The following is a 27,646-nucleotide window of genomic DNA, read 5'->3' as shown; positions in this document are numbered from 1 at the left end:
TAACCTGCGAATGTCGATTATAGTCGACGTGTTAAAATTTGTCTGTATCTTGGTTTTGTTTTAGTTAACTATAGTCGCCAAAGGTTTTCTGTGTGATTTCTATTGTTTATCGAAAACAATAGATTACAAAAAAATTGAACGATACAGCTTCGGCGACTATTCTCGACTAAGCCAAGATACGGACAAACAAATTTTAACCTGTCGACTATAGTCGACATTCGCATGTTAAGGAAATTTTATTTCTGTCGACAAAAGTCGACTTCCTCTGTGAAAGGGTTAAGGTTCGTTTCAAGATTTAGTCCCATCCTTTATTGCATTTCCTTCTGGTAATTATCACTCCAACCTTCACTATTATCATCTTTTGTTCTGAAGAGGAACTAAAGTCTGTTTCAGGCAACCTGATAGAAAACTCCCCTTCCTCCCACCACTTTCCATTAAGAAGGGGAAGGTAAGCCGTTGATCTTCACAGAGGGGGAAGCTTTTCTAATAAACAGAATCGTGTACACGCTAAATTCGTACTTTAATTCGCTCGCACCTGATGTTGAGGAAGCATTGCTGTTCCTTTTCGCTATCAACCCCGAGTAACAAACAATTACTGTTATTAATTTTTATATTTAAGAAAAGTATCGCTTACTAATGTACTAAAATTTACCCTACTGTAAAACATTTTATTTCCTTAACAAGTATCGAAGACATTAAAATCAATAAGAGCTCAATCCGCCCATTATTTTGTATGAATGTGGAAGATGATCCACACGAATACAAGAACAGGAACTGTGGAGTTTCGAAAATAAAATGTTGATAAAAATATCTGGAGCGAAAGAGGCAAACATTCAGGTGAATTAAAACACTATGCAAACTTTTATTTCACAACAACTACAGGTCACCGAGTATTATACAAGTAGTAAAGTTAATATGTATAAGATAAGCATAACATGTTGCTTGTATGGGAAATACATCCTATTCAATCCAGCAAGTCCTATTGAAATAGCCTAGGAGAAAGAGACTCTTAGTTGGGCGAAGAAGAAGGCTTCTGGACAATATAAAGGAGGATCTTTGAAGGATAGTTGATAACAAAGATAGTACAGTCCGCAGCAAAAAACCTGCAACATGAGCATGTAAGTTTATTGTAAAACTACGCATAATAGCCCAAGGAATCAACATAACGTCTAAGTGGCATGAATCACGCCGGGAGAAACTTCGGCATCCTCCCCTGCACACTTATTTTGGAGCAAAAGACTTCGTCGTTTCACAATAAATTTACAATGCTTATGTTGCAGTTTTTTTTTTGCTGCGGACTGTACATTGACTTTTAACACGTTAAAATCTAATGGAAAGGTTTGTTTCTGCTGCGATGAGCCTCTGTGCTCTTTAACCCAAAGTGTTCGTTATTTTTGTATAATTGAACGAACTCGTATTTATCGTTACTCTTTCTTTCTTATATACTAATCAACTCTTGTTACAACATTAGAGTAGTCGCTAACGTTCTCGCCTTCGGCACGAGCGGTCCCGGACTCGATGCCCGGTGGGGACAATCAGTCGAAAAAGTGTAAAAAGCTTTTCAGGCCAGCCATCCTGAATGAGGTCTTCCTGGGTTTTCCTCATTCACACCAGGCAAATGCCGGGATGATACCTCACTTATAGGTCCCAGGCCACTTCCCCATTAGCAAGGCGCCGGCGGATAGCTGGCGGACCTCAAGCGACATCAAGCCACGAAATGGCGGACCGCTGGCGGCTACCGTTGGCGGATCGTCAACGAAATTACACTTATACCGCCAGCGAATCGCTGGCGGTTTTAGGGCTGACCTCGCCATAGTTCCGCTTTGAGTTCGCGCTTATCCCGCCAATGCTTTCTCTCTCTCCATATATATATATATATATATATATATATATATATACAGTGGCGTATTTAGGGGGACTTCCGGGCTTAAGCCCCCCCGAAATCTTACTTACTATAGTAAAGTATATGGAATATGCAGAATTCTCACATTTTCAGGCAAAGCCCCCCCCCCCCCCCCGAAAGTTAGCAAAGCCCCTCGCGAAACAAAATCGTAAATACGCCATATATATATATATATATATATATATATATATATATATATATAGGGACAGTGCAAAAAAAAAAGGAGGCTCCGGATCTGGTGAAGGTTCCCTTTTACCCTTTCCTTTATATATATATATATATATATATATATATATATATAGAGCGAGAGAGAGAGAGAGAGAGAGAGAGAGAGGGGGGGGTTCGCTAAGCTGCATGGTTAGCGCGTCATTCCGGATTCGACTCAATTTCAGCTGGAGTTCGAGAGTTCCAGATTTGTAAGATCGGACTAGCATAGTGAGGCAATTGGGGAGTTACCTTAAGTAGGATATACAAAAAGAAATCCAATTAGGCAAGACAGAAATAACGGCGCCTGGAAGCAAAGCTGATACGCAGATAGGAATCACAAAGTTCAACATGCGTCATCTGGTTACGTGGCTCTACAGCAAGGAACAGCTATGGTCACCAGATAGTGCACTTCAACTGGGTGATTTGTGATCAGCACATCAGCTCCTAGGCCATTATTACTGACTTACTTAAGTGAATGTACACATACACAGTTTCGAAATGTAGGCGCGGTGGCTCAGTGGTAGAGCGTTCACCTCCGGCGCTTGGGGTCCCGGGTTCAAACCCTCCTCCCACCGTGTGGACTTTGTGGTGGACAAACACCGTACTCGTGGGTTTCTAGGGGTTCTCCCGTTTCCTCCCACTTTATTTTTTCCGCCATTTCATTCATCTCTCATCATCACCGTCTCCTTTAGCCTAAATGACATAAGAGTGGGACGTAAAACTCAAAGATTTAATTTTATTTCAGTTTTGAAATGTAAAGAATTTCCAAAAACACTTACCTTACAGTGATAGGTTGTAGTCTCCTTAAGATATAATCGATGTACTGAATTCTTCAGAATACATGGTTTTCCCCTACACTACGTAGTTAGCTCTTTCCTGTGGCCCAAATTAGAAGAACAGAGAGGGTTAAAATTTATTGAATTTCTTCCGAGTTTATCCACCCGTAACGAAAGTAAATATAATTCGAAACCAAGGTTCATGCAGATGATAATGATGCACGAACCACGAAGGTAAGGTAATTAGGGACGGGCTAGCTTTCTTTGAAAAACACCTTACATTTTGATTACATGGCAACGTTAAAATTTAAATGGGTTAACCAGAAAAAGTTTTCAGCAACTCCTTTTACAAATCGTGGCACAAATATTAGAATCAAACTTTCTAAAAATATATTAAACGAGACATAAAACCCATTTTGTGTAGGGAGTACAAAAACATTTATAACAAAGTAGTTTACTCACTATGTTCGAATCACAGTACTCACACAAAAGCACGGAACCCGTGGAACACTAATAAGCAAGGGTAAGTCGTATCCTAATAATATATGTGGTTAAATGTCCGGAGTGATTCACCAAAATCTTTATCCAAGAAAAGAATACATTTAAAAAAAGAAAATCAAATATGCATATTCCATTCTCGTAAGTAGAAAATAAACATTACAAAAATGGCAATCTCAATCCTTTGAAACTGCGCGTTGGTGTACAGGATTTGTCAGTTATTAATTCTGTGACCTACAATCATATCTTTGGTGATTTAAGTAACATCAATTTTTTTTTTTTTAATTTTACTTTTGAGAGTTTGTTTAAATTTTCTCCTCGCCCGATTGCTCTATATACATCCAGAGATTATCCTACTAGTCACGACCCACATTTTGAGAAACACTGTTTTCTACAATCACTGCAATGGGAGTCCTTAGGGAACTAGCATACAGTTTTAGGGTGTTATGAAAATATAAAATAGTTTTTCTTCTACTATATATTTATTAAATGGCATTATTTTATATAACAGCTTTTATTTCGTATTACAAATTTTACTGTTATTCTTAGAAAAGGAAAATTACATACATAGTTTACAATACAAAATAATTAAGACGTCTGCAAGAGATGAACATTAGCTTCGCAAATATTCCGAAGAGATGACTTGCACAGCTTATGTTCACCTAACGCAAAAACACTACTATCATCAAGGTTGACCTCACACCAAATGAAACTTTTCGTTTCGCAACACTTTCAAATAAGGTCCGATTTTATTTTGATCTTATAGTAGACAGAAACACCTGCGTATGTTGCAGCATTATTTCTTTGAAAATGAACTACCAGCACTAAGATCTTGACAGAATTCTAGATCACTATAATCCGAACTCAGATGTGAAATGTCAATGGTTGCATTATTAAAAGTTTCAGTACCAGTTGATGTAGAAGGGGCTTCTACATTAATACCTGAGTTTGTATTACTAACACACTTGCTTATCACTACCTGATGGTTAATTCCTGCTTCCTTTTCTACTGAAGACATATGTGAGTTTACTGATTTCCTTATATGATAATATTCTTTGTTTTTTATTGTACTTAATTTGCACTTAGGCATTTTAATTTAGAACAAAATCTTCTTTTACTTACTGCCAAATATTTTTCTATTAACAAAAAGATTGTTTAAACGTATTCACTATTGGTATTCAGAAATATTCCGGCACTTCACTAATAGGTGATTTTTTTCTTCTCGCTCTGCCACCGCGTCTGTCGACAGCATTTTTAAACCATCGTGCCGTTATTTTGTCTATGTCAAAATCTGAAAGGCTCTTCAGTGTTTTGTGAAATACTTCTGAAAAATAAAAAATAAATAAGTAGAAGGAGTGAAAGAAAATGGTGTTTGGTAACTAAACAACATGAACTAATTAGCATGCAAATTTTTTAAACAGTCAACATTTTAAATTAATGAATATATGTAGAATTTATACTATGAAAGACTGTAAACTACACTTAGTTGTTTGTATTTTGTCCAGCTTCTGTGACATTTTTTTTAGATACAGTAAAAGTTCCCTTAACGAACACTTCTCTATACCGGACACGTCCATTATATGGACAAATGTATTTCGTTCCGGGAAAGATATAGTTTATTCTTATGGCAGAGAGCCTTCCCTTTTACGGAAACACTCAGATGCAGACAGGACAGTCTTGCTGTACCCACACCATTACAGTAACCTCTTCATAACTGACAAGAATTTTTTCAGCCTGTACGTATTTAGGAAGAAAATACTTTATTTAATTTTATAATCTTCTATTCCGTTTCAATAGATCCAACAGTTAGAAGCAAATTTTGATCAGAAGCTAGTGCAAATGACTACACGACAGACAACTATTGAAGTATTCTTTTCCTAAGAAATTCACAAACCGCCATGGGTGGTTGGTTCTCTCTTAGTAAACTCTTATTCGGTTACTTCTACTTTTACTTTCGTCATTAATCACATTAAGAGACTTCTATAGAAGTGACTTGCACTTGAAAGAAAAATGACCCTATAAGCATTATGTTTTGTAGTACACGCCCATATAAACAAATCCCCCAGCGATTCTAACACTGAGTACAGTATTTCGATATTAGCCTCTGTTAGAATTACACAGTGGGGCTTATAAGATTGTAATGTTGGTACGTCCGTCCGTTATTCCGCTCGGTAACTCTTAAATAATGCGAATTTTTAAATTCTGCTTTATGTAATCACCAGTAGAGTAATTATCTAGGAGGAATTCGTTAATGAATATCTCTTATTTGCAGACAAATAATCATATCCATCGCGATCCGTTATTCAGAGGTTTCATTATATATTAAAGAATTAACTGTAAATAATATCTCGAATTAGCACTTTTGTCTGACAGTTAACTTAATGACAAGTTTCCTAGTTTTCATCTGCGTCCTTCTTCCCATAGCTTTAATTCTTCACATCCAGTGAATCCCATGCTAATAAAAGAAATCAGTTTTGAAAAAAGAAATCACTGCGTAGCAGTGGTTTTGAGGGCCCTGATAATCAGGGTTACCAAATTCCACGAAGTAAAGAAAGAGGATATTAACAAATTCGAGAAGTTTCAAAATGAAAACTTGAAAACAATTTATGAAACTTAATTTTGTGTTTGATGCTAACGGAGTGTGTATTATGATACAAGAAATCGCTGGATGAAGAAACTGGGAGTCAATTCTAGCACACGGTGTTCGCCAAACAATTACGAAACTCACTTGGTGCGAGCGAGATCGAACATGGGGCCTCAAGCAGAAAAATCATACTTTGAACAGAAGCGCTACGTCTTACATAGCTATTGCTGAAGAGGGACATCGCACTCTAAAAGCAGTGTATAAACAAACGGCGCTCCATGATATTAAAAATATTACAAAGTGAAAAATTGGAACTGGACCGAGAATCAAACCCGGGTCTCCAGTGTACCATCCGTTGCGTAAACACTGCGCCAGCGAGTCCTCTTTTCGGAACAATCACAACTTTTCACTCTTAATGTTTGGTGTTGTTTTCGCAGTAATTCAATGTCCGTTTTGAACACCTAAAACGGATTGCACATTTCTATTAACAGTCGGATATGAATAAGCGGGGGGGGGGAAGGGGTCAGAGACTGATCCCACGCAATATTTTTGTCAATATCTCTGTTAATTTTTCCATTAAAATTTTGAGCATTTGAGACATTTATTTTGAAAATATATTTCACCCGACGGCAAATATACCAGTTTGGCATGCTCAAATTAATGTTTTCAAAAACAAATTCAACTCATAAAATCTACTGCTCACATCTTTTTAAAAATGAATGACGAGATACGAATCGACTACATGGAGATATTTTATCGTAGGTTATACGTACTGTAGTTTTCAGTGTATTGGTAGAAGTGTTTATATGCGCGTATGGACAGAAACAATAGCTCACGTACATGTATCGTAATTTCATGTAAATATTTGAAGAGCTAGGAAACACATTTATTTTCGTTTCTTTACTCAGATGTATAGAAATATAATGGGGTCAGTAACTGAACCTTCCCCCTTCATTAGTATATATTAAAGTAATAATAACATTGATATGCGACTGTTAAAGATGGAAGGAGACATCGGTTGTGAAATTTTGTAGACTAGTAGTACAGCTAGCAAAAACATGGTAAATATGTCAAAAATTACAAAAATAGGTTCTTCTTCCATATTTAATACGAAAAAATATAATAATAATACGTTCTAGAAGCGTGAGGAAAATAACTACCTTTAATAACAAGTAGCAGATTAGATTTCCCAAAAGGAAACTTTCCATTAGCCCCAGAAAGATTTGTAGATACGGCTACATCATTCGTCATTAAGGCAAATAACATTCTTGCAATTGCATGCTTAACAATCGGGATACAAAGAAGAATTTTATACAATTCGTCGCAAAATATTTTACACTAAAGGCATTTGTATTCTAGTTTTGCAGTGCGATAAATATTCCCAGAATTCAAGCATCATGCTTGAAGTAGCAGTAGCAATCTCAGGTTAGTGTATATTTTACTATGATATTTGAAACAAGTGATCCTACATTACATTACATAATTATTAAAAAACAGTGTAAACAACAAGTATATCATATATGCCCTTAAAATGCAGTCGAGAATAAAATGTGAAATAAAGTGATTGAGAACATACCTATGGATGATGGTTGAAACAGACCAACTGGAGAATCCTGAATGCCGTTATTTTTGCCAAATAACGGATGGCTCGCTAAGTCTTCATCTGAACTTATGTTCTCCTCACTGTCAGTCTCGTGAAAATAACGACGAGTTTTCCTACGTTTTCGTGCCTTGCGCTTTCTTTCGTTTTCTGTGTCGGCGGTAGTTGCTAAATCTGAGGTTTCGACTGCAAGTACCTCTTTCTCTCTTGCTTTTCTGTAATTGTCTGAAATTGAAAAAAAAAAAAAAAAAACAGAGGAAATAAGTTCGTTATTATTTATCTCCAATTAACAGTAAAGTTTTTTTTTATATTCCACTAATATGAAATACCACGAATTCATTACTTGAACATCTATGTAACGGAAGGTTATACAGAATTTGGACAGAATAACGTGAACAGTAGTCGGAAACAACTTAACATTTCAAGCGTTATTCCACAGCATGTATTGCGATTGGCGAGCATGTTTGTTTGTTATTCGTGTAGACCTCGTTAACCTGTTCTCACTACCAATTATGAACGGTATGATTCTGTGACACTGTGGGAGATTATGATTTTCTCCAAGGAGCATTGTACTCTTGCCTAGAACGATGACTATTCCTTTGAGATCATTTTATAGAGCAACGTCCTTCCTATGGTTCAACCCGATCTGTCTGCCTGTCACATGGTTACTATTTTCACAACATGGTTTACATAGCATCACGATTAACTTTCGCGCCTCCCTAGGGTTCCACAATCGCCAGATTTCAACGTCATCGAGGCATTAAGGTCTGTTTTAGAAAACTTTATTCCGTCTAGTTTTCGTCCACCCTCATCTCTGAAAGAAATGGAGCATACTATTCCAGAGTGCTATTACATATTATTAACCACGAATCAGGATTTGTGTGAATCAATTCTTTGTTTAAACCAGGCTATTTTGGCCGCAAAGAGGTGTTTCTCATATATGGTATTTATACTTTTCAGTCTTTCGAGTTGTTTACATTATTCTGTTTCACTATTTACAAAGATGACACAAAGCGGAGATGAAAAACCAATTAAGGTGACAACGAGAACAATGTAAATACACAAATTTAAGGGGAAACTACCCTCTCCCAAGTTTTGTTCGGTAGGAATTTCGAGTCACTTGATTATGATTCGTGATTTCTAACTGTGACGAACGGAAATGATTAGTACGTTGTTGGCTGTGTCCACATGAAGTAAATAATGCTGCTAATCTGGTGTTTATATTTTTGGCATTTGTTCCGAATCGCCCAGCCAGTTGCACACACACTTTACTGACAAACAGTTAGGTTACAAGATATAGCTGAGCGAGTAAAGGGCGTGAGAGACCCCGCAGGGCTTTTTTTTTTTACCTTTATTACAATCCGCACAATCACAGACGTGACGCTGCCATGGTAAAACCTTTCTATACATTTTTTTTTCGTTTATTGCATTTTCCCACGGTCACGATAGAGCCATTATTGTTTCCGAATCGGTACTGCATCCCACTGAATCGTTTCAAACGATTACGTCGAATTAAAGTTAACAGTTTCGAATGCACTGAATGATGAATACGAACCATTAATTTCTTTATATGAATCTATGTTCCGGATTTGTCATTTACAGCAGTTTTGGAATTGTTAGTTTTGTTTTCGACTGATCGTGTGGAACGGTACACTGAGTAGCAGTACCGGATCCGAAGGCATGGAAGGAGTTGGGTGAGATTCTTTCTTTCTCATGTTAGAAAAATAGAATTAATAATAATAATGTAAATGAAATAGATAATGCCCTGCGGATCTCACAATACGCTTCAATGATATGCTCTATGAGTTGAAAGGGTGGTTATTGATATATCCCTTTTTATTAGTGAGGTTTTGAGAAACGTGGACCTACAGTTTAAAGTGAAATCTGAACGACCATAGCGCGTACTACTACTACTCCCACTAGGGTCCTCCGCTCCAAAGACGCGTGCTTCCAGGTTTTCTTTTGGCTCCCCATTCGAAATAATTGATGAAAAATTATAGTTCCTTCACTACTTTTCTTTTTATTGTTTCCTAAATGATTTGCGTTGGACGACATGAAAATATGTTATTTGACATAGATAAAATTCAAGGAGGCCCATGAGAAGTAATTTTTGAAAATTACTTTTTTTTTTTTACGATTTGCGTACAAATACGGTTCTGAACGTATGGCATAAAAACTACAATGCGAAACACACATATCAACTTCTGCTAGGTGGCCATTAAAAAGCACGAATGCTAACTAACTGAAACTGTTTCAAAGCGAAGCTGGAGGGCCCACGCTATAGCTCAGCTCGGGAGTGCATCCGAAGGCCGCAGGCACGTCAACGATGGCAGGTATACGCATAAGCGAGCATAGTAAAAAGAAGTGGGTTTTGGCAATGATAGAAATCTCAATGGCACTTGTCATGGTTTCATACTAGTAACGCGGGAAGGCTCTAGAACACAAGTCCCCCAATATAGGTTAGTAGCTAGAATAGTTCCTTTCAGAACCGAAGCTTAATATTGCCGAGCGAGGCACGTCGTTTTCTCTCTTTATTACAGTTGAATGAGAAGGGGGACGTGTTCTAGAACCTTACCTAGCAACGCTCCACTTGTAAACATAACATGAAGATTAACTGTATACTGTGCAAAAATCCGTTTTCCGTGCAAAACAGCATCCAATAGAGCCATCTTTCATATGCACTCATTTATTTCATACGTCGTAAACCACTTGTAATGATTTTACACTAGTAACGGTAATTCAACATCTGTACAGCTAAAATACTGGTATATTGCTCTATATTTAATTCTATCGCCTGCAGAAATGAGATATCTTATAATGCAAAGTATGTACATTTTACCTGTAAACCTTCAAAAATGTGGTGCGCCATAAGTAAACCAGTACCAACACATGTACTAGCCATTATGAATTGGAAGACTTGACACAGAAATTATGTAAGTCATACGTGAATTTAACACTCCACTCGATTTAACATTGGCTTGGGGGCGCGATGGCTCAGTGGTAGAGCGTTCACCTCCGGTGCTTGGGGTCTGGTTCGATCCCAGCTCGCGCCGTGTGGACTTTGTGGTGGACAAACACCGTGCTCGTGGCTTTCCTCGGGGTTCTCCTGTTTCCTCCCACTTTCTTCACTCCACCATTTCACTCATTTCATTATCACCGTCTGTCTCCTTTAGCCTAACCGGCATAACCGTGGGACGTTAAACTTCAAGATTTCATTTCATTTTTTTAACATTGGCTTTTGGATTCCAAAAATTCTAATTTTGTTTTTACTCGAAGGTACTAGACCTGTTAACATGTCATGAATACAAGTGGCTACCCCAAAATGAAATAGTATTGAGTCGGATATGTCCTTGTACACTCAATACAGTAGCAACAACATAGGTAAACACAATTCGATTTGTCCGGAGTAGTGCATTGGAACACTGAATAGTGTTCATTCTACACTAGAATTATTCCTTATGTACAAGGACATATATGTTACCTTAATAATGCAATACATACCGATTCATCCAAAAATTTGATAAAACAAGACGTCTGCCATATACATGGAACATTACGAGACAACTAGAAGTGAAATTACCGCCGGTATCGTTACTGCCTCTTTATATTAAACAGTCTGTGCTTCCGTTTTGTATTGTAAATTTCATCGGAATAAGGACAATAACTATGAATCTATCATAATATATAAAATAAAATATACTTACCGCAGGTGTAAAGCTTCTTTATCTTGTACTGTTTCCAGGATTGCTCAGGATTGAAATGGAAAATCGCATATCGATGAAATGTATTCGAATTTTTACCAGTTGTTGGCCATGCACATTTGTACTCTGTGCCTTGTTCTACAATCCAACAATCTGGTACTGTAGCTAAACTATCATCATCAAAGCAAACAACTGAAAATAGAACGCACATGATGTAATACTTTACATACACGAATGTAATACTCTACATACAAACACAATGTCTTGGAAAATCCCACACGCGGACTGTTATAGACAATTGACAAACGCAAAGCGAATACATCGAACCGAAGCTTTCGGAACAAGGCGGCAAACCAGACGGCGGTCCGTTGTCCATATATCGCCTCTTAGTCAGAAAAGACCAATCGCTGGGTATCCGCCTTCGGTCCGAATACGAAATCTAGCCACCAAACGCACTAGCGACAGCAGCCCGAATACCGAAACTGATCCGCATTTGCTTACACATTCGAGCGGCCGTGCCGCCGTTGTAGATGGAGGACCGAAAGCGCGTGGCGGCATTTGCTAATGGGGTTCCTTCCTTCCCTTCTCCAGATAGGGTTCTTGTCAAGGACGTCATCTCTGATACATGACAAGCTAAATGGCCACAGATACCGAAAGTCCAGAAATCTAAATCCTAAATCATAAAATCCTACATTAGACTACCCTACAGGCCATAACGTTTCTCTCTCTTGCAAGTTAATTACTGGAAATGATTATATCTATTAATTGAGACCAATAATATCTTAACCCTCTGATACTTTACCCATACATATTGTACTTGGATTTTGATTTTATATTATTATTATGAAAAATTATGAAATTATTGTATCAATACGGTAACTACCCACCCTGCCAACACTTGCCATTCCAACGTTATGTCACAACCCCGACAGCCAAGAGAAGAAAAATGAAAAATACAACTGTCCAATAAAATTTCCATTATAATAACACATGTGTTACGTACCTCACTAATACAGGTAAATGTAATTAAGTGTTTTAGAATACGTAGTGTTATTATAAAAGTAGTAATTTATTATTTAGACATATTTAGATACACTCTATACCTCCGTGTACGGTAGCTGATGGTGGAAGACGCAACACCAACATTCACGTTTTTCACACCTGTACTTAAGCGTGGTGGGGGGAAAACTTCTTATTTTTCCTATCAGGTTATGTGAAACAGATTATAAGTTCCTCTTCAGATTGATTGGCGCCATGGTGGCTCAATGGTAGAGCGTTCACCTCTGGTGCATGGGGTCTCTGGTTCGATCCCAGCTCGCGCCAAATGACCTTTGTGAAGGACAAATACCGTGTGCATGGGTTTCCTCGGGATTCTCCCGCTTTCTTCATTCCACCATTTCATTCATTTCTCATCATTACCGTCTCCTTTAGCCTAGCCAGCATAATCGTTAGACATAAAAATCAAAGATTTCGTTTTCATTTTCTTCAGATTGATTTTATTATTATCCCATACAATGTCATCTTTACTGCTATCGATACGAGGTGCGATCCAGAAATCTTGAGATAACTGTAATAAAACTCAGATAAATTTGGATGTGGACATAGTTTATTTTTATTCTCGATAGGTGCACATATTTCCACGTTCCTCCAACTTCTCCATGGCCTATAGAAAGGCAGTTTATGGGATTTTGTGAAGCTCTTTTACAGTGACGGCGTAAGGGCGGGGCGAGCGGTGCCACTTTCTGGGGGCCCCCGGGGGGTAGGTAAAAATAATTATTAAAGAAACTTGTTAGCATGAGCCTTACAAGGGCCGTCAAGGTTTATAATTCAAAACCCTAAAGTAAACGCAATTAATTGTCAATCAATATTACACCAAATAACAGAAGTATCTGCCGAATAAAACTAATCAGTGCCGGATTTCCGTATAAACTAAACAAGCTATAGCTCAGGGCTTCACTCTCTTGCGGACCCGCAAAGAATTTTTTTTTAAAAATGTAGATTTAAAATAAATAAAATAAAAAATTTATTACCTTGGGGGTCCCAAAGAAATTTAAAGGCAAAGGCTGAATGTAGGTGAAAAATAAACGTTTCACTTTTTTGGGGTCCTAAAAAATTAAAGAAAAAAGCTGAATGTAGGTGAAAAATAAATGAAACTCACTTGGGCCCCCAAAGAAATTTAAAGGAAAAAACGTATGTGTAGTACAATATGAATAAAATAAAAGTTTCACTCTGTTAAACAACCTCAGAGAAATTTAAAGGAAAAAGCTGAGCTTAGATTAAAATATAATAAAAAAGATCGAAGTATATTGTGCTGTTTTCATTCTAAGGTCTTATGATGCAAGTAATGGGCCCCGTTTGCTAGCCTGCTTCTAAAATATCACTGTTTATATATTTATTTATTTATCAGTTCAAAGGAAGGGCACAAAGAAGTGATCAATGTACATAATGCTTTATTAGGGTGACGCTATAGTCCTGATTCACTTGTTTTACTTCTGTCTTGTTTCTTTTGTCCTTCACAAGTCTAATTTTCAGCGAGCGAAATCCTTTTCCTTAGCTGGTTTCCCCTTTTTTGCTTTTGGTTTTTGGCGTTTATTTCTTTAGCCCACAAATTTAGTGTGAAGAAAATGTTCAAATATTCAAAAGAAAAAATAATTTACGTGAATTATATGTTATACTACTTCCTTCTATATTTAGGTGGAAATAAAATAGAACTATTCTTTTACTTTGCCAACTTAGTGCAGCAGCTACATGTTGAGAGCGAGGAAAGGCTAAAAGCATGTTGCTCTTATTTGGCTTTGTTCTACCCAAATGACCTGGATGCCGTAAATTATTTCAGGATTGTAAGGATATAATCCATTCACTAAGATGTGCTCAGAAAGCTAAAGAAGAACTTAACTTTTCCCCACAAGGCATACTGAAATATGCCTTCAATGGGGCTTGAAGCTTACAAAAGTTTGGCAACCGCTCTTCAGATTTTGATCACACTGCCCGTATCGGTCGCATCACGTGAAAGGTCTTCCAGCAAAATGAAGCTGATACAATCATACTTGCTCTTCAAAATGAATCAAGAAAGACTCACGAATCTGGCCATTCTTTCTATCGAAAATGAAATAGCATCTACTTTGGATTTTTATAATATAGTTGAAACTTTCACAGCTACCAGAGCATGAAAGGTAGTATTCTCAATGCTGGTGGAATAGGCTAATAAGGTAGTGGAACTATCGTCGAAAGTAGTTTCATGTTTCAACTTAAGACAATAAAATTACAAAAGTGCCAAAAGAATAATAAAAAACCGTAAAAATCTGTCAATTGACTGGTGATGGGCGATAATGAAAAATACATAGTAGATTCTACCCGTAGTAGAATTCTGAGCTCTCATATTTAATCTATGATATATCCACAATTATCCAATATATTCATGTTTTCTTGTTATAATATTTTCTAATACTGTGTTAGTAAGTGGTAATGGAAATAGTCATAAGTGACAGAATATAAATATGCTTGAAAAATGAAATGAAATCTTTGAGTTTTACGTCCCACGGTTATGCCGGTTAGGCTAAAGGAGACGGTGATGATGAGAGAGATGAATGAAATAGTGGAATGAAGAAAGTGGGAGGAAACGGGAGAACCCCGAGAAAACCCACGAGCACGGTGTTTGTCCACCACACAGTTCACTTGGCGGGGCTGGGATCGAACCCGGGACCCCAAGCACCAGAGGTGAACGCTCTACCACTGAGCCACCGCGCCCCCCATAAATATGATTGAATTATTAAATACAAAGTAATGTAATCATAAATCAATTGTGAAATCTGGAAACAATAGTAAACAAGAATTTTAGGAATGATCCAAAAAAATGCATCAAAAGATTGAGATCTTGGCCAATAATTAGTTTTTGGATCAGGGACCACAAAATTTTTGAACGGCATCTAAATTGAGATTTTTTTCTTTCTTTTTTACGGAACAAGCACACCATACTGAGTTTAAGTAATAGTTTGGGTTAGGATACACTATATGTAGTTGGCCAGATATAAGGCGTACAAGAAAATTTTTGATTGAAATATATCGAATCTTTTGATCCAAAAATACAAGCTGGAGAGGAACATTATAGTGCTTAACTGTTCATTTATATTTCGGCTAAAGCAATGAGACTAAATACGTCGTATATTATCACTGCAGAAAAACCTAGTAAAAGATAAGTGAAAAGGACATGCAAGAGAGAAATGTATTCTAGCCACTATTTACTAATAGTTCGGTAAAAAAAAAAAAAAAAAGTATCATGTATGATCATTAGAGAGAAACCGAATGTTAAACTGAATGGGGCTAATTGTAGGAGAAAAATATAATCAAATAGAACCCATTTGGCGTAAACTCAGACATATGAGAAACCATGAATAAAACTTATACATTATTCAGCGTAAGCTCTAAACTCCGATAAACAAAATATTTGTATCATTCCGCTTGTCACAAATACGATTGGCTAGTGATGTATCACTCCCACTCCCCACGGAGAGGAGCAAATTATACACGTGCATTTTGACAATACTGTCTCGTGTTGTCCAGATACTTACAGCAGGAGCAGAAAAGAAAGAAAAGAAACTCGAAAGGTTAAAAAAAAAAGTATTTGAATTTCGCTTGTAAATAATTGTTGCTTAGTGAGTAAAGGTTTGCCTTGGTGTTTCACCACAACACTCGCGGAACCGGGATTCATGCCAGTCATCTTTCAGACTTTAAAAGCAGAACACGCGTCCACAGTTGAGTTGGCGCCATAATTACTGCGCATGCTTAGTGTTTATTTCTATTGTTTCATTAGCCACACTCGATTGCAGTATTATTAGATAATCCGTATTATATTTTTGTCATTTATAATAATATAGCAGTTTTATATGAAGCTTCATAGTAAAAGTAATAATGCAATCACATGAACTATTTTGCGGAGGAATACAAGCGTCGGTAGGACAATAGCAAATCAGCGAGATTTAGTTTCACGTGGCTTTGTTTATCGCAGTTTAGAGCTTACGCCGAATAATGTATAGTCATATGAGAAATTGAACAGGAAAAACACCACAGGCGAGAACCGAAGAAGAAAATTCTAGAAAAGTTATAGCTCTCATTTAGAAATCGCATCGGTTAAATTATTTGCAATTTTTTCAATATCAACTCATTGTTACATTTTGTGCGTAAATTTGTCTCTAAATGTATCATTAGGATATTACTTCCATTATTCCATCTAATTACATTACACGTTTAAACCAGGATAGTACAGGATAGATGTAGGATAAATTATGGATTCTTTGTTGTAGCGTTTTGTTTGTTCTTAAGATTATGTTATTCCTGGCGTGGGTTGTAGTTTCCGTTACAATTGTATCTCTAATCTTTTATCTATCGTGTCCTTTGTTTAAAAATTAGGCCCGGTTTTATTTTTAGATACCAGCCTAAAGGCGATTCTGAACATTATAAAAATATAGAGGAATGCTGAATTTCACCCCCATTTATTTAATATATCCGAAATTAATATGGTTTAAACACACACGCCAATGGGAAAGGGGGGAGGAGGAGTAAACAGGAAGAATGATTATGCAAATGAAGGTCAAAAATAGCAGTGTATAAATCATGATTGTTCGAGAATGGGCCCCGATCTACTTCGCTGGTCCCGGGCCCCAGTTTGCCTTAAGCCGCCACTGCTCTTTTATCACGGCAACCCAAAAGTATTGAGACAACTTGTTTTAAGAAGTTACTATGCGTGCCATCTAGTGGGTGACATCGGAACTATGTAGCCAAATACTTCTTGTAATACGTGACTAGGCTTCAATTGTTTTCGTTCGTTAGTCTGTGAACACTGACATATTTTACAAGTGAACAGTTTTCGCCATATCATCATCGTCATGGATGAGCAGAGAGTAGCAATTAAGTTTTGTGTTAAAGCGGGAAAAAGTGGAGTGGAAACTCTTGAAATGATTTAGAAGGCTTATGAGAGTGTTGTCATGCGTCGTGCTAACGTGTGTTGGCAATATGGTCGATTTCGAGACGGAAGGGAAGGCATTTAGAGCGCCGTGACAAAGGAGCTTCTCAGTATCCCAAAAACTGCTCTTCTACGAGCTATGAAGAAGTTGAAGAAACGTGCAAACAAGTGCATCGATCAAGGAGAAAAGTATTTTGAAGAATAAAAGTAAATTTTATCCATATGAGAATTTATCTATGCTTTATTAGAGTTGTCTCAAGACTTTCGTGTCAGACCTTGTATTGTTAGAAAGGTCTTAACAATTAGACTCATTGTTAATATTTTTTTTCTGCAAGTGTAAAGTGCTAAGCTGCGATTACAGTTGAGTACGGTTTGTTTTTTTACGAAACTGTTTTTATACTAAAAATACCATACTGTATACCATAATACCATAACCATAACTTACATTTGTGTATTATCCTTAAAAAGTCAGGTCTACTCACAAAAGTACGTAAAATATGGCTAACACCACAGAATAAAAAGGTTAAATAGGCAAGCTTCTATTCCTATTGTATGTGTTGTGCCATTGGGGTAGGAAACGGAATATATCAGGGAACAGCAAATAAGGAACTGGAAAATGATAATTTCTTCTTTTCACGTGATATTGGTAAGTGCTGAGAAACCAAGTAATTGTCACATTACATTAAAATGATAATACTTCAAACAATCTTTAACTTGAGCTTACATCGCGTATTAATAGAAACATTTTTATATTAGAAATTGAAAGTAGAGAGCACATTTTTAACAATTAAAAAGCACTGCTTTTGTGATGATAAATTTATGGCAATATTCCGGAAACCTCAGTTTCCGTTCTCGAGTAACGCAGATTTCAGGGTGTCTTGAAGCTTACTCAAAACATGGTGATCATAGTGTTTCGCCTTCTTCTATACAAAGTTAAACAAACATTGAGTAAGTGCAATATGCTTGAAGTGTTCAAAATTGTCATGTTGACATGCAATAAGCTTTTTCACTATTTTTCTTATGTATAGCTGCACTCATAAAATTCGCTTCTTCTTTTTATATCATTAAACACAATAATAAGATAAATGACACTAAATAAAATTGAAATTTAAGCTTTAAATCTCTTATAAATAGCAAAAAAGCTCTCATTACATTTTTTCTTTTTCATATTTGCATTCAGGAGTATATGAGGTTAAGTGTAAATGTAATATTTTTTTCTTTATTAGCATGATAACGTTGACAATATAGAGTAACGAAGCACGCTACGAGTGTTCTTAAGTTTGAAACACTTAATAATACGAGTGTCAATTACCTGCTTCGCTGGGTTAAAATAGCAAAATTAGTAATATGTTTCGTTAGTCAGTCACTTTTTCCTGTGACTGAAGCACTATCTGATATCGGTTAATTTCGAACATTTTTATATATATTTTCCCTCCCCTCCCCAAGTTGCGAGGCTGAATTTGGATTTAAACGGAATCGGAAGTGTAACTGTTCATCTCAGCAACCCCCAAAACGATGGATTCGATATATATATATATATATATATATATATATATATATATATATATATATATATATATATAATCGAAAATGACTGATATTAATCTCCCCATCCCCTTCCCTAAGTTGCACCGTCAAAGTGAAATGATAAAAACCATTCCAAGGCCCGAACCTCATCTATGTTGAAAATTTGATCAAGATCAGTTGGAGAATTGTAAACTATGGCGTTAGAGATTGATCATCCGTACTTATTATATAGATAGACAAAAGTATCTACGTTAGTCATTTTGTAAGCCTTTAGGTTTGTATAAGAAAAATTTAAACGTATTCTCTCAATGTGAGAAGCATCTTATTTGTTTATTTCATCAGAACAAGAATTCAACATTAATAACCAAAATAAATTCTGTCACATTTTATTAAGAATGACAGCCAAAAACTTTTGTACATGGTCAAGGAATCCTGACCGGATGTTTAATTTTCTGATATGATTTCGGCAACTAAATGAAGAGCTTTGGCTTCACAAAGATTTTTCACATTATTCAAGTTAGTCCTTTTTCAAAGAAAAGACTAAAACCGGCAATCCCTTTTTTTAAGCTATTGGTGATCACTTAGTCCCACTGTTTCACCGGTTAGGATTTCAACGTACATACGTTAGTGGTTGTTAATCCATCATTGACTTTAAATAGAGAAAATTTTGCAAAGAATGAAATTATTATTATTATTATTATTATTATTATTATTATTATTATTATTATTATTAAAATATTAAAAGGAATATATGAACAACATAAACATGTTTTTGTTTATCCACATAATTATATAACCGTCATCAGGTTATAGAAGTATTTTTTGTGGACGCTCTGTATATTTCGTAAAGACAGTAATTATTTTTCGATTTATACTTTATCTGCGACATAGATAAGTTGTTTCTTCGATGGGAACTGTTTTTCTTCCCACGCAACAGAAGAAAAAAGTCTTTCATTGTTTATTCATATATATATATATATATATATATATATATATATATATATATATATATAACGTTACTTTGTGGTGAGAACATTTTAGTGAGCGACGAAGCTTCTCAGTGTTTCTCCCTGACCCCTGACTTATTAATATGTAAAGAATATGTTCTACGGTTATTTGGAACTGAATTAAGTGTATTCTCCAATCATCTATGGAAATACCAGCTGATCAGATGTTCGAATGCCAGAACGACGCCAGCCACATCGTTTTTACCAGTTCGTTACCTAAATGTTCCCAGACCCAAGTTATCGCAATGTCTCGTGCGTCGTGGCCAGTGGACTAAAATTAACGTCAACTCTTTTTTTATGTTCTATTTGCATGTACATACAGGTGATTTAACCTGAGTGCTTTTGAGAATGAACTGTCAACATTGATCAGTCGATCAGTGCAGCTCGTATCTAGAACCTCTGAGGTCGAAGAGTGTTAGTCCTGGTTTCGAGGTAGCAACCACGCACGTTGCATCGGGCATCAAATATAATGTTGTGCTAAGGTGTATACGTTATTAGCCAGTCAAGGACTTAGCTATGGCTAGCCCCCAATCAGTGAAATCCCAGGTTCTCATACCTTGTGCGTATAAGTTATAAACGCGCCCTCCCACATTATCATTATTATTTTGGTGATCGTCTACGTATTTTTACTGAGGATTAACGTCGACATTTGAGGATTGTTTGGAGCAGCAACTATATTACTTCGTGGGATTATCCCGGCGACATTTCCCCAGTGCTAATCCCCCAAGTGCATTAATGGTGTGAGAAAAGTATGTCTAGTGGAATCATAATCTTTTCAACCGATATATAAAAGTGAAAAAGGGCTATAGTGCAGTGAAAAAGCAAAGTGCGATTTCATTAATGAAACTAATTATACATATTCAGTGTTGAGTGTTGTTATTGTTTCTCTCTGTTATTTTTTTCATATTATTTTAATAAATAAGCATAGTGTCATTTAATCCAGTGCGTTTTGTTGTATGTATGAATAGTGTTTGTGTGCGTTGTAGTCTGAATGACCGTCTGATCGTCCGTGAGGTTTCCGAGACGCAACATCCGAACCTCTCGGTGCCTAATGCTCATCTCGTTATTGAGACCGGCGGGCAATTTGGGAACGATTCTGTAATCCCTTTTTGGAGATGTCCTTCAACGTCTTACCGAGGTAAGTCCAAATCTCTGGAAAATACTCATTGGCAGGATAACGGAGAACAGATCCCGGAAAGCGGTTATATGAAAAATGGTCGCCCGAACAGCGACCCGATACCTGGTGATTATAATTAATTAAACTTCAACATCTAATTTCGTCTTCATATCCGAAATAGATTTGTATCTGCTTGAATCTTTAACCACTGAAAAGAGCAAAATAAGAGTTTGGCAATGTATAGAGGTTGTTATTATGTAGTTGTTATTCAAATTCTGAATGTAATTTGTGCTTGAATATTTAAGTTGTTTTAACTCTAGTATGAATAGTCATACCTTGTGTCACGATGTAGTTACATTTTAATCAAACAGTTTCAATGTATGCTGACATCATTGTCGATGGCTTTTAATTGCTGCTAAACTGGAGATATGTGAAGATTCCAGCTTTCTATGGAACCTTTTTGACCGAGAAGGTAAACACCTCACTTCTAAAACTTAGTAGTGTACAGTATTTTTTCTCATTATCTAGTATGTGGTGTGCTTGGTGATACACAAAGAAGAAATACATTTTTTTTTTTACAATTTTGAACAGTTCAAGCATGATATTTTATTGACTTAGTATTCATACCTGTTTTACTAAAACATTCTTTTTGTATGTAAGCTGCCGAAAAACCATAAACATGATGCTCTGAATAAATTTCAAAATACTTTGATATTTGTACAAGGTTCTAGGAAGAAAGCAGGGGTTTCCAAAATATTGGTATAAAGCAAATTCAAAGGCAAATAAGCATGCATAGAGATATCAAACACAATAATCACATATATTATGAAGAGTGACATCTGATAAATTGTTTTTTTGATAATACCAAAATCTCCAATGAATACATCCATAAGATGAGAGTAGTTATTGGCCGCAAGCAAATACTTATAAATAAGTATATCAATTAAACTAGATAGACACTAAAAGATTTTGTAATTCCTAGTAGTTGTTAGTTGTTAAGTTAACAATATTAATTAACTGTAGTTTACCATTAGAATTTCATGCAATAATTTAAGGCCATATAAAGTTCTCCTTTCTGATAGTTTCAAGAGTGCAAATAAATGCCTAATTTCATCATTGGTTTTGAGTGACAAAAACTTAAATTTACAGCGTAATCAGGAAGAAAATTAATTTTGAATAGATTCAATATCATTTTAAAAGCACTGTACGCTTCTGTTCCAAACACTGGGATATTCAAGATGACAGCGAGATACAAGGTAACACAAGCCTTCATTAACCCAAAATATCTAGAGATCCATTTAATAATGCATAAATTTTCCCTTGCTTTAGACATAATACAACGTATGTTCAATAATAATTTCTTATCTAATATTACACTCAGATCTTTATTGAACTTATATTATATAATAGAAATAACAGAAATATTATAAATAATATACGTATAATAAATAGGACTAAATTTATTCAAAAAAGTAACACTAAGAGTTTTGTTGGGATTTAAAGGTAACGCATTACTGCAAGACCATTTAACATCACTATCAATATTACTTTAAATAACAGCACAGTCATCAATAGAATCAATAAAAGGATAGACTTTTAAGTCATCAGCATACATAAGAAAATGACAGTTAATGTACTCGTTGAAATCATTTACAGATAAACAGAAACAGTCCCAAGTTAGACCCTTGAGGGACGCCTGAGAAAATATCATGAACTGCAGAGATATAACAACGATATATAACCACAAATTTTCTATTAGAAAGATATGAAACAAGCCACCTAATAAAATTAATAGATAAATCATTATTTTTCAATTTTCTTTTAAGTATATCATGAAGTAATCTATGAAAAGCTTTACAGAAATCAAAATATATAGCATCAACCTGACCTTGAAACTTAACTACAGGAAGAATATCAGACATAAACCATGCCAATTAATATTCGTTGATTTGTTTTTCATGAATCCACATTGTTGTTCCATAATATCTGAAGAAACATCGTTATACAAATAATTATAAATTAACTTATCAAAAATTTTAAGCAAAATACAGAGTACCTTAATGAATAACGGTGACTTACGTCCGTCCGTTATTCCACACGATAATTCTTGAACGAAAGCGAATTTTCGAATTCTGTACTTTGCAATAGATAGTTTGAGCTATTATCTCGGTTGAGCTCCTCAAGGTGCTGTTCTTTGCAATAGATAACTAGAGCTATTATCTCGGTCGAGTTTTTATTGGAGCTGTTCTTTCAATAGATAACAAGAGCTATTATATCGATTGAGTTTTTTAATTGGAACTGTTCTTTCAATAGATAGCAAGAGCTATCTCGGTCAAGTTTTTTGTTGGAGCTATTCTTTCAATAGACAGCAAGAGCTATCATCTCGGTCGAATTTTTTATTGGAGCTGTTCTTTCAATAGATAGCTAGAGCTACTATCTTGGTCGAGTTTTTTTTATTGGAGCTGTTCTTTCAATAGATAACAAGAGCTATTATCTCGGACGAGTTTTTATTGAAAGTGTTCTTTCAATAGATAACAAGAACTATTATCTCAGTCGTTTTTTTATTGGAGCTGTTCTTTGCAATAGATAGCTAGAGCTATTATCTCGGTCGAGTTTTTGTTGGAGCTTCTCTTTCAATAGATAACAAGAGCTATTATCTCGGTCAGTTTTTTTTATTGGAACTGTTCTTTCAATAGATAGCAAGAGCTATTATCTCGGTCGAGTTTTTTTTTATTGGAGCTGTTCTTTCAATAGATAGCTAGAGCTATGATCTCGGTCGAGTTTTTTTTTATTGGAGCTGTTCTTTCAATAGATAGCTAGAGCTATGATCTCGGTCGAGTTTTTTTTATTGGAGCTGTTCTTTCAATAGATAGCTAGAGCTATGATCTCGGTCGAGTTTTTTGTTGGAGCTGTTCTTTCAATAGATAACGAGAGCTATTATCTCGGTCGGGCTTTTTATAGGAGCTTTTCTTTCAATAGATAACAAGAGCTATTATCTCGGTCGAGCGTTTTAATGGAATCAATCCATTATTAATATCTTTACGGAAAAGGTGACTTTAACAATGGCTATCCATATACTATTTTGTACTATTGAAAGAAAGGTAGTAAAAATTACACATCGCTCTGTTAGATGACAGCAAACATTCCCCAGCGGTTGAAATTGAAATTACTAGTGAATGATCCCTTTTTCTAGAAATCAGAGTTCATTTCGTTGTCTGTGAAATTCATAAATATATGTTTCCGAAAACCCTACAGATTTTTCTCTTAGTGACTTGCGTGATCCTACTCTGTTATAATAGCAAAGAATAGATGAGATAAGCAAAACAGCAATATAGAAATTAATTATGATATAGTAAAATTAGTTAGTTTTGTGTGACATGGTACATTTTATTTGTCTTTTTTCTTTACAGAAATGTACGAAAAATTATCGTAATGGAAATACTAAAATACGGAGTTTCTCATTTTCTGTATTTAGTTATTTAGAAAATACAAAATATAGAAATAAATGCAAACCACTTCAATTCTTTCAAAACATATTGTCCCTATTAAGATGAAGGTCATTAGGAAAATAATTTTTGTTTGATATTGTAGAGTTATAGTGAGACTCTAGGAAGCTATGTTATGCCCCACAGCAAGGAAGTGCACCTGGATAACTATAAACGTGATACTTACAAGATCCCTTTTGCTGAAGATTCATTCAAAAGGTGTGTATTGTTCATTCGTTCAAGCATTGTCTGTATTATATGGCTTTGGTTAGTGATAATGGGATCACCTACATATTTCCTCTTCGTTCTTGTATGAAAGTATTCCTTTTCTTCTCTCTCTCTCTCTCTCTCTCTCTATCTATCTATCTATCTATCTATCTATCTATCTATCTATATATATATATATATATACACTTTTGTTTTCTTTTTTCTAATTTTACTTCTGGGATTTGCACTCTTCCGTGTATTTGCTATACGCACCGAGGATTGCAGAAGCAATCAAGCAGTCTTACTTGTACTCTGTAGCTGAATAAATATAATTTGCTCTATATTTCGGCTGAATTCATCGGCCTTGATTATAAAGACAAAATGAAGTATTTTTGAAGATTCTGAAGAGAAAACTGGACAACGAAAATGTTTAATTGAACTATAAGGATTGTTATAATCCAAGTGAACATTAGTAATTATATATATTATATAATTATATATATAAATATATAATTATTAATTATATAATTATTAATTATATAATTATATAAATTATATTATATTAACTAATTATATAATTATACATATAAAATATGGGTACTACAACTTCTAAGTACTTCGTTGTTATTGAATATCTATAATGGTGTTCATAATTGCGAATATACATTGTATTGTGATGTTATTGCACTGTAAATCTAATCTAATTGGTAGTAATTTAATTTTGTATAAACAATTATTGTTCTTTTCTTCAGAGTGGATGCGATTTCTACCGAAGAGGTTTCTACTGTAGCTAATCTAGTGGGTTACATGACTAGTTGGTCAACTTTCCAGAAATATAAGAAACTTCATGGCGAAGTTGAAGCTCAGAAGTTATCTTCACAGATTGAAAAACAGTGAGTTTTTTCTTTCTTTCTTAATATTTATAATATAAAAGATGTATACCAACTAAGTAAAGTAAATATTAGTCTAATTCAGTATTACAACAAGTGAAAAAAGTAGCAATGTCACAATGTACACTCCGTAACAAGTTATATTTTACCAAACCTACGCTTAAATATAGCTTTTGACCTCAAATTAAAATAAGTATACTTTAAAATGAATGAATACGTGAAAATAGAAAATATTTGTGTCGTTTTGTGTGTGGAATAGGAAGTCACTTAGATTCATTTTAGCATTGTCTCTGATGGACAGATTAATATTTTGTATCCTGAGTATACTACCCCGCTAATCTCAACAGCACTGTGGGTAGTCTTAGCAAGTAAGGATGCTATCTATAATTACTCCGATAGGAATATATGGCAAACTGATTTTTGATTGTCGAGAAAGGTAACGGAGAGTTGAGAAGCGAAAGATATAGAATATATAACTTAGGTAATGAAAAGGACTGTCATAATGGTGTAGGATTAATTCTCGATAAGTGCTTGAAAGAGAAGGTGCTGAAAGTAGAATTTATTGATGACAAGAGTTATGATATTAAGACTTAAAGGAAAAAAAAAGATCTAGTGGTGATACAGCCATACATACATACCCCTCTTTTCCTGTACAACTGAAGAAATACAGGAAAATCATGAGAAAATAGAAGAAAATGAAATCTTTCAGTATAACATCCCACAGTTACTGCCCTTTAGGTTAAAGGAGACAATGATTAAGGCAAGTGAATAATGATGGAAGAATTGGTGGAATGAGAAAGTGGGAGGAAACGGGAATACCCCAAAAACCCACGGACACAATGTTGTTTACCACAAACTTACCTGGCCGAGGATCGAACCGGGGACCCCACTCACCAGAGGTAAGTACTCTACCACTAAGCCACTGCGCTCCCCGAGAAAATAGTAGAAATAATTATAGACAGGGAGAAGAAAGTCGCATGTGTAATTGCAATGGGAAATTGTAATGCAGTTCTGGGACAATGTTAGGAAAGCAATGTCATAGGCAAATATGGTTTAGGCGAAAGAAATAAAAAAGCGAGAGGGGCTGGTTAATTTCTGCAGGCTAGTAACTATTCTCTGTTTCACATAAGCTGATAGGAAAAAGAAGAAGTTCCCCCCCCACCACCACGCTCAAGTACAGGTGAATGTTGGTGTTCCGTCTTCCACCATCAGCCCCCGCACACGGAGGTATAATATAGAGTGTATCTAAATATGTCTAGGCCTAAAAAATAAAGTACAACTTTCATAATAACACTGCGTATTTTATTTAAAACAATTACATTTACCTGCATTAGTGAGTAAGTAGCACATGTATCATTTTAATGGAAATTTTATTGAACAGTTTTATTGTTTATTTTCCTTCTTTTTTGGCAGTCGGGGTTATGACATAGTGTTGGAATGGCAAGGGATGTCAGGGTTGGTAATTGAATTGGCATTTACTGCTTTGATATATTAATTTCATAATATAAAATCGGAAACCAAGTACAATATGTATGGGTAAATTATCAGTGCGTTAAGATAATAACAATAGAATCTGAAATAATAATAATAATAATAATAATAATAATAATAATAATAATAATAATAATAATAATAATAATAATAATAATAAAAATAAAACACTTCTTGTTTCCTCTCTTATATACATGTGTTCTTACATTAAAAAGAACCAGAAGAAAAATAACCATATGTATACACACTGATAATAGTGAATAAATGCGTGTCGCCCCGGGCGCCTCAACTCAGGCAAATGCCCTGGTTTCCATTGATTATTTTTCAATGAAATCATTTTCCTACGTTTTTCTCTTCGTACGTGCACCTGATGTGATGGTGGCAAAGTATCGTTTTTTGTTTGTTGTTTATTAATACGCGGCGATAAATTTACGGTAAAGCATCATACATACAAGATTCATCAACATTGAAGTCTTCTGAGTTTATTAAGGGGGAAAATTTGTTATGGTGGACTTAGAAAAACAATCCCAGATTGACTGAAGCCTGACACGAAGTAGGAACTACATATGCCACGTAATTTGAGCAGGCCCACGTCTGAGTCTGCCGTTTGCAGATAATACATAAGGATAAATCTCGAACAGATGGGCATACAGTAGTATTTCTTACGAGACAACGTTTCCTGGTATCGTATGAT

General features: G+C 35.4%; 2 protein-coding genes across 2 annotated transcripts in view; one reads left to right on the top strand and one right to left on the bottom strand.

The window, feature by feature from the left end:
- The window catches only part of LOC145694217 (putative methyltransferase DDB_G0268948), a 159,516-nt gene that overhangs the window by 108,531 nt on the left and 23,339 nt on the right, over window positions 1-27,646 (top strand). Inside the window, exons 5-6 of the mRNA XM_081770329.1 lie at window positions 24,471-24,583; window positions 25,324-25,464. Coding sequence (XP_081626455.1) covers window positions 24,471-24,583; window positions 25,324-25,464 — 254 coding nt within the window. The remainder of the gene's footprint in view (window positions 1-24,470; window positions 24,584-25,323; window positions 25,465-27,646) is intronic.
- On the bottom strand, window positions 3,848-11,830 carry LOC145660524 (uncharacterized). The gene is made up of 3 exons (XM_081725704.1): window positions 11,273-11,830; window positions 7,545-7,793; window positions 3,848-4,708 (listed from the first exon to the last, which is right to left on the bottom strand). The coding sequence occupies exons 1-3, from the start codon at window positions 11,478-11,480 to the stop codon at window positions 4,563-4,565; spliced, it is 603 nt and encodes a 200-aa protein (XP_081581830.1). The 5' UTR covers window positions 11,481-11,830; the 3' UTR covers window positions 3,848-4,562.

This window comes from Thermobia domestica, chromosome 9, assembly GCF_964235325.1.
Source record: "Thermobia domestica chromosome 9, izTheDome1.hap1.1, whole genome shotgun sequence".
Taxonomy (NCBI): Eukaryota; Metazoa; Arthropoda; class Insecta; order Zygentoma; family Lepismatidae; genus Thermobia; species Thermobia domestica.
Note: the sequence above shows the minus strand (reverse complement) of the source record. Positions and strands in the feature narration are given on the sequence as shown.

Excerpts from the sequence above, each read along its gene's own strand:
- LOC145660524 (XM_081725704.1), bottom strand. The coding sequence starts at position 11,480 with ATGTGCGTTCTATTTTCAGTTGTTTGCTTTGATGATGATAGTTTAGCT. Across the intron at positions 7,794-11,272 it reads AAAGAAGCTTTACACCTGCG|ACAATTACAGAAAAGCAAGA; the intron begins GTAAGTATATTT and ends TTTCAATTTCAG. Across the intron at positions 4,709-7,544 it reads GTTTCAACCATCATCCATAG|AAGTATTTCACAAAACACTG; the intron begins GTATGTTCTCAA and ends TTTATTTTTCAG.